Source organism: Chrysochloris asiatica, unplaced genomic scaffold (genome assembly GCF_000296735.1).
Source record: "Chrysochloris asiatica unplaced genomic scaffold, ChrAsi1.0 scaffold00168, whole genome shotgun sequence".
In the NCBI taxonomy this organism is placed as follows: Eukaryota; Metazoa; Chordata; class Mammalia; order Afrosoricida; family Chrysochloridae; genus Chrysochloris; species Chrysochloris asiatica.
The window spans coordinates 6,649,752-6,657,143 of record NW_006408686.1 but is presented as its reverse complement, the minus strand read 5'-3'; the positions used below and the strand labels follow the sequence as shown (position 1 = coordinate 6,657,143).

At 50.0% G+C, this 7,392-nt stretch overlaps 1 protein-coding gene across 1 annotated transcript in view; it reads left to right on the top strand.

Annotated features, from left to right (window-relative positions):
• Positions 1-4,271, top strand: part of CATSPERG (catsper channel auxiliary subunit gamma) — a 46,176-nt gene extending 41,905 nt beyond the window's left edge. Inside the window, exons 22-27 of the mRNA XM_006871546.1 lie at positions 1,280-1,433; positions 1,724-1,787; positions 1,873-1,977; positions 3,657-3,749; positions 3,839-3,938; positions 4,023-4,271. Coding sequence (XP_006871608.1) covers positions 1,280-1,433; positions 1,724-1,787; positions 1,873-1,977; positions 3,657-3,749; positions 3,839-3,938; positions 4,023-4,271 — 765 coding nt within the window. The remainder of the gene's footprint in view (positions 1-1,279; positions 1,434-1,723; positions 1,788-1,872; positions 1,978-3,656; positions 3,750-3,838; positions 3,939-4,022) is intronic.
• The last annotated feature ends 3,121 nt before the right edge of the window (positions 4,272-7,392 follow it).

The following is a 7,392-nucleotide window of genomic DNA, read 5'->3' as shown; positions in this document are numbered from 1 at the left end:
TGGATATTATCCTATCACAGACAGCATTGTACCTCATGACTGATCTGGATATGTTCTTTTTGACAATGAATGCAACACCATTCTTCTTCAATTTGTCATTCCCAGCGTAGTAAACCATGTGGTTGTCAGATTCAAAATGGCCAATACCGGTCCATTTCAACTCACTCATGCCTAGGATATCGGTGTTTATGCGTTCCATTTAATTTTTGACAATTTCCAATTTCCTAGATTCATACTTCGTACATTCCATGTTCCAATTATTAATGGATGTTTACAGCTGTTTCTCTTCTTTTTGAGTTGTGCCTCACAGCAAATGAAGGTCCTGTGGGCTTTACTCCCATGGGCTTTACTGCATTCATGTCATCATGGTCAATTCTACTTTGAGGAGGCAGCTCTTCCCCATTCACATTTTGTGTGCCTTCCAACCTGAATCTGACAGTGTTTCTCTGCTATTCATAAGGTGTTCAGTGACTAAATATTTGGAAGTAGTTCGTCACTCCTTCTTCCTCCTAGTCTGTCTTCGTCTGGAAGCTCATGTGAAACCTGTCCACTACTCATCTGTCAGTTTGTCAGACTGTGGTGGCTTGTGAGTTGCTGTGATTCTGGAAGACGACGGTGTATGCCCTCATATAGCCCATGTACCAGAGGATCTCTTCATCAAGATTTCAGGCCCAACATCAGTTTCTGGCTCTGAGTTGCTGATTCATAGGTATCAGTGTTTATGGGTTTGTATGTCCTATACCAGAGGTGGCAGTAACAGCCTGCCTCAGTTCCACTCCTAGCTCTACTACTTACCAACTGTGTGACTTTGGCTAATTCAGTTGCTTGACCTCTCTTGACTTCTCTTTGACAATCTCAAAAATAGAGCGGTCCATGTCCCTCCCAGCCAGGGCTCCTTTGCATATGAAATGAGCTTGAGTGTGTAAACCGGAAACAGTACTTAGCCCCTGGCCCATATCACGAGTGGCATGTGTTTGCAGCTGTCAAAAGTATCTCAGTGACAGATGTGATCACATTGCCCTCAGTATGGAGTCCTGGTGTGGTGCTGCAGGTTAATGCGCTGGACTGCAAGGTCAGCAGTTCAAGCTCACCAGCCACTCCTCAGAGGTTGCTATGGGTTGGAACCGATCCAACAGCACTTAACAACTACCCTCAGTGGTGACGGTGAATTGGCCAAGTGGTGGGAGTTGTGGGGTGTTGAGCACACACCCCCAGGTCTGGCGGGGCCTGAGGAGACCCTGACATCCTCCAGCTCCAAGCTTTTTCTCCTCCCACTCAGGGTAACCTGATGGTACCAGTGCTTATTGGCTGTCCCCCAGGGAAGCGGCTGGCCTTCGACATCACCTTCACAGTGTCCTACAACCAAAACCAGACCAACTACTTCGACTGCGTGAAGGCCGATCCCGAGATGCCCTGCTTCCACTTCCGCAATAGTGCGAATCACCTTCCCCTTTCCTCTTTCTCTGGTCCAGCGCACTCCTTCCATTCATCTCTCTTTCCCCCACTCCTGTCTTCGACTTTCTCCCCACTTTGCTGTCTTGCCTTTCTCTCTTCCCCTTTGCCCCCATCTTTCCCACCTTCAATCCTTCCTTCCTCATTTCTCCTTCCCCACAGGCTGCTCTTCCTCTCTCCCACCCAGTCTCTCTTCCTCCCCGCCCCGCCTTCAGTTTTTCAGCCAAGTTAATTTTTTCTCCTCCTGTCTGAAACCCCTCCAACCCCACAGTCTTCTATCCCTTCTTCTTGATCCAAGACCTGGTGACAGGAGAATCCGGCAGTTTTCAGGGCAGGTAAGTGTGTGGCCAGCCTTGTCTAAGCAGAGGGGCAGGGGGCATAGAACCTCGACCTGTCTATGTGCATCTCTGCTCCCGGCAGCTACGTGCTGAAGGTGGTGGGCGGCGGGCGCACACGGGACACCATCAAGGACTACACTGAGGAGGAAATTCGCCGCTACAATGACCCCCAGGACAAGTACTTCCTGTGGGGCCCCACCCATAACCAAGCCTGCAGATCTTAACTATCCTGCAAATTCCACCCCATCTCCCTATCTCTGACCCAGCCCACCCCACCGGGCCATGAGGCCCCGCCCACCCACAGCTCCCCAGCTGCCCGCACCTTAGCTCCTGCAGCTGAAGCCCAACCTCACTGAAGTAACTAGGTTTTGTCCAGGACGCAAAGCCTCATTTGGACAAGGAGAAACAGGACGATCATAGAGGACTCGGGCATCACCAACCTCATGGGCGTTGAGTGAGTGTGTGGCCTGGCTGCAGGTGCCCCCATCCCCGTGTTCTCTGGCCCTGCCTCATCCATCCCTTCTGCTTCTGCAAGGTCGTTCCAGCCTCAAGACATGTTGACAGACCGCTTTTGGGTTCGTCACATGGGGCCACCCTTTACAAAGGCTAACCCCCCACCCCTCCCACTGGAATACTCATCCCTTTATTATTCATTCATGCCTTAGTTCTTCCAGGAGGGTTTTTATGATTCCTTCCAAAATGGGATTGGGGCAGAGACCTTTATCAGGCCGTCTTCACTCCCCCCCACACCTCTGCCTGTGCCAACGCTCTTTCCCTCTGGACCATTGTAGGCTGTCACTGCCTGTAATGGGGCCCATCTCCCCTACAAGTCCGTGTCCTGAATAGACCCAACCGAGTATTTGCTGAATGGAGGTATCAATGAATGAGGTTCTTGGGTGGCACAAAGGTTTGCTCAGCTCCTAGCCTCAAAGGTTGGTGGTTCAAGCACAGCCATCAGCACAGAGGAAGAATGGAGGCAATGTGCTTCCATGATGATTATAGTCAGGATGCCTGCCCTCGGAACAGTTCCACTCTAACGCATGAGGAGAAATTGACTTCATGGCAACTGGTTTGAGTTTTTTGGTTTTTCTGTGAATGAGTAAAAAAGAGTAAATGAGTACATCAATCCAAAATCAAACCCCTGCCATCGAGTCAATTTGGACTCAAAGCCCCCCCTGTAGGACAGAGTAGAACTGCCCTGGAGGCTTTCCAGGGCTGGTCACTTTTATGGAAGCAGACTGTTGTACCTTTTTCCATGGAGCGGCTGATAGGTTTGCACCACGGACCTTTCAGTTAGCAGCCAAGCTCTTTAACCACTGTGCCGCCAGGGCTCCTGAAATTAGTACGTAGAGGCTCAGTAACGACTTGTGATTCAATGAAAGGAAAACCTTGATGCCATGAGCTAATGGAGGAAGTGAATGAACAAATTAACCAACTTGTACCTAGTCAATATTCACCCTGTGCTCATGGAAGGAAGGGCGAGAGAAAAGAACAGAGATAGGAGTTTTGTCCCTTGTTTAGGTGCTCAGGGTGTGTTTGTAGGGTGAAAGAATGAAGGCAGCAAGGAGTAACTGAGGAGTTGGCACATAATTCCCAGTCGGTCCTTTTGGGATGAGTGCATAGTCACAAATACACCTACTGATGGAGGTGTCCAGGCAAAAGAAAACAAAGGCAGAAACAACAGACTCCTATATGGTAGGTGTTCAGTCAGCGTCTCTCAAGGAATGAAGGAAAGAGTGAGTGAGGGAAGGGAGCAGAGGGAGCCTGGTGGGGCTGTGCAGAGTTCATGGTAGAGGAAGGACTCCGGGTTTGACATACACTCGGCACAATTTGTAACACAAGTGCCTGAACCCCCCCCCCCCCCAGGTGGCTGTGTCTGGAGAACTCCCCATGCTATGATACTGTTCCTGACAGTATATTCGCCCCTGAGTTCTTCTTCAAGGTGCTGGTGAGCAACAGGTGAGCCATGGAGGTGGCCCCCATGGGGGTTGGAGGCTTCTCGTGGGATCCCTTCTCTCACCCTCACTCTGGACCCCATCCCCCACCAGAGGAGTAGACAAGAGCACCTACTGCGACTACCAGCTCATCTTCCTACTACACATCCATGGACTCCCATTCAGCGCCAAACGGTCTTTGTCCTACTTCCTGGTGAGTGGTCGCCCTGGAGCAACCCCTCTGGGTGAGTGAGGGGTCCCAGAAAACCCACTTATGTCCTTTGTGCGGTGCCTGCAGAGATCCCTCACCCTGTTTGTGGAATTCGTGACCCTCTACCTCGCCATCTCCTTCTTATGGCCCTTTACAATGAAGATCTGCAACTTGCTTCACTTGAAGATTAACAACATGATTACCTCGGAATCCTACTATAGCTACATCAGCTCGTCAGGCGTCTTTAGTGTACCGTCCAATGACTCCACAAAGTTCCCCACCAAGCTCAATGCTGAGATGGCAGACCAGGGCAAGGAGAAACCTGAGGAAACCTAGGAAAAGAAATCTCCCAACCTGGGCTGCTTGCCTGCCCCAATGCCCACCTACCCTCATCCTCATGCCCAGGGCCAACCTTGGGAATGAATGCAGCCTGTCGCCCTCCCAGGCCTTTCTCTCTGTTTTGCGGGAATTTCCACTTGTTAAGATCCAAATAAAAACCTCATTTCAGGACCAGCTGTAAGTCCTTGTTAGGGGTCCTGTCCAGTTGATCTGCCCCGGCACAGCTGCAGAGGCGATCCAGCTATCAACCTTCTTGTCTGTCAGCTGGTAAATAGCGACTTCTTTGTGTGTCAGGGTGCCCCAGGTCTCCCTGCAGTCCAGCAGGATCCCCCAGGCCCCAGGTCCATTGCCGTAACCTACACTGTCTTCTGACTGCACTGTGCCCAGGCTGCGCCTGTTGTAGTATAGTGTGGCTGTCAACACCTATGGAGGGGCGTACAGAGGGGACCCCAAAGATGCCTGGATTCTTGTTTTCGTAGCAAGTAGGACACATTTCCCTCAGAATGCCAACGTGGAAATGGAAATTGATGAGTCTTGTTAATGTAGGCAAATTTCAGGTACTGTTTGATCCAGAAGGCTTCCAATAGCAAGCAGAATTCTGGCTCTGGCTCTGTAGCTTTCTGTGTTCTGCCCTCCTCAGAGTGTGGTGTCTGGGCTCAGGTCAGTTCCCCTCTCAATCTGAGGCCTCATTCACATGCCCTGGATGTGGGCCAAACAAGAGAGACCACCCCGATGTCTAACAATCTTGGCCCAAGTTTGGTGTTTCACTCTAGTTAGATGGGTTTGGGTCACAAGTTCACCACTCCACCAATCACACTGCCAGAAGAATGAGATTTTGATTGGCTTAAGCCAGTCAGCTGACCTCTGGAGCTGCCACCCTAATCTCTTGCCAAGAAAGGCAGTTCTTGTAAGGCAAAACGATGTATTGTTGCGAAGGAGAAGAGCAGAGTGGGCAGGAAAAAAAGCAAATGTGACTTGCATTCACTCCCTATCCATCCAGCAAGTTCAACTTCACCCCTTCCCTGGGAGTCTCCTGCCCACTTCCCCCATTCCTCCAGTGATGGAGCCAAGGCACAGGGACCCACTCTGAGGGGACACCAGGGCAGACAGCTGGACCAGCATTGGTCCACAATAAGATAGCACAGCTGTAGAACCAGCCAGGTCTCCGAGGGTGCTCAGAGGAGCAGGTGTAGAAAGATGCTCTGGGTGCCCTGTGGATGTGAGGTGATGGGGCAGGGGTCTGAGCAGAAGCGAGCAGGAGAGGAGGGTGCAGTGAGCAGATTGGATTATGAATGGAGTGCAGACAGGAGGAGCATTTAGTGAGAGGTCTGGGCTCTGCCCCAGGGACAGAGATGAGGAACAGGGGTAAGGAACAGATGTGAGGGGAGACTATCCAGGAGGCTGCAGAAACTCCAGATCTGGGGTTCAGAAGGAGGTCGGGGTGGCCAAGCAGTATGGCACACCAGCAGTACAGACAGATCTATCAGTGAGATTACGGCAGCTACAATAATTCAATAAAAGGAGACTATGATAAGAGAATGTCCTGCTTTGGGCTCCCTTTACTTGGGTTACAGCCAAGTCACCCTCTCGATTTTTCTAGCAGGAAAACACGATCTCTGTCCTCTTTTCACCAGTGAAGAAGCGGAGGCTCGGGTATGCAATGGATGACCACAAAAATAGGCTCCTGGAAAGGCATTGTCTAAAACTCAGCATCATCCCTGACACAAATTCTAAGTAAAAAAGAAATAGGAACTGAACATGATTGCCAAGTGATCTGATTACCAAAGACGGATGGTGGCTACATGCCAAAGCAATTGTCATTAAAATCAAGGACAAAGTGGAAAGGACTCCTCTTAACACTAGTTTTCGATATGGTATTAGATGCAGAAAAAGTGCTGTGTGCTTGGACAACCCAACAGACATCTTGTCGTACAATGAATTACTTAGTGTGGCCCTTTGTAAATCCCACCAAATAACTCAGCAATCCACTGTTATCAAGTTGATTCTGATTCATAATGACCCTCTAAGGGAAAGTGGAGTCCTGGTGTAGCGCTGTGGGTTAACGCGCGGGACTGCAAAGTTAGCTTAACCGTAAGGTTGACGGTTCAAGCTCACCAACTGCTCCTCGGAAACCCTATACAGAGTCGCTATGGGTTGTAGTCGACTCAACGGCAGTTAACAACAACAAGGCAGAGTAGAATTGCTCCTTAGGGTTTCTGAGACTGGAAACCTTTATGGTAGCAGAAAGCCTCATTTTGTTCCTGTCCAGCTGCTGGTGGGTTTGAACCACCCACCTTCTGGTTGTCACCCCAACACTTAGTCCATGGCACCACCAGGGCTCTTAAATGATTAGGTAGTGGTGGTGTGGTTGTGTGCCATAAGTCAGAAACCCGATATATAGTAACCCTGAATAGGGTAAACTTTTGGGGAGCAGAAAGCCTCATCTTTCTCTGTGGAACAGCTGGTAGATTCCAACAATTGATCTTGTGGTTAGCAACCCAGCTGATAATCCACTAAACTACCAGGGCTCCTTAAATGATTGGGTTGTTGTTCTTAAGTGCCATTGAATCAATTCTGATCCCCAGCAACCCTGTATAGGGTTTCCAAGGAGCAGCTGGTGAGCTTGAACTGCCAACCTTGCAGTTCAAATGGCTTTGCAGTGTGGCACATTAACCCACAGCACCACACCAGGACTCCAAAATGATTGGGTAGGACTATGCAAATATGAGATGCTTTGGGCTCACCAAGGGGATTGGATACCTTGCTAATACTGTCAATAGAGTACATGGCACTGTTTGGTGAGACCATGCAAATAAGGTGTAATGAACCCAAACATGGGGATTGGCCAGTTTTTTACTATCTCACTAGGCTCACATGGCTATCCCAGAGGCAGAAAGGGGGACCTCATGACCACCAAGAAGGAGGGTCCCCTGTACAGAGAACTTCCTAGACCCAGAAGATAGAGAACTGTGACACTGGGGATGGCGAGAGACAGTGAGAAACAGAACCAAGAGACCAGCGTAAGACCCTACCCAGAGAAGCAGTGATGCCTGAAATGGAGCCAGAGATGATGACGTGGAGCGATGGAGCAGCTGGAGACTTTAGATCCAGAGAGGGA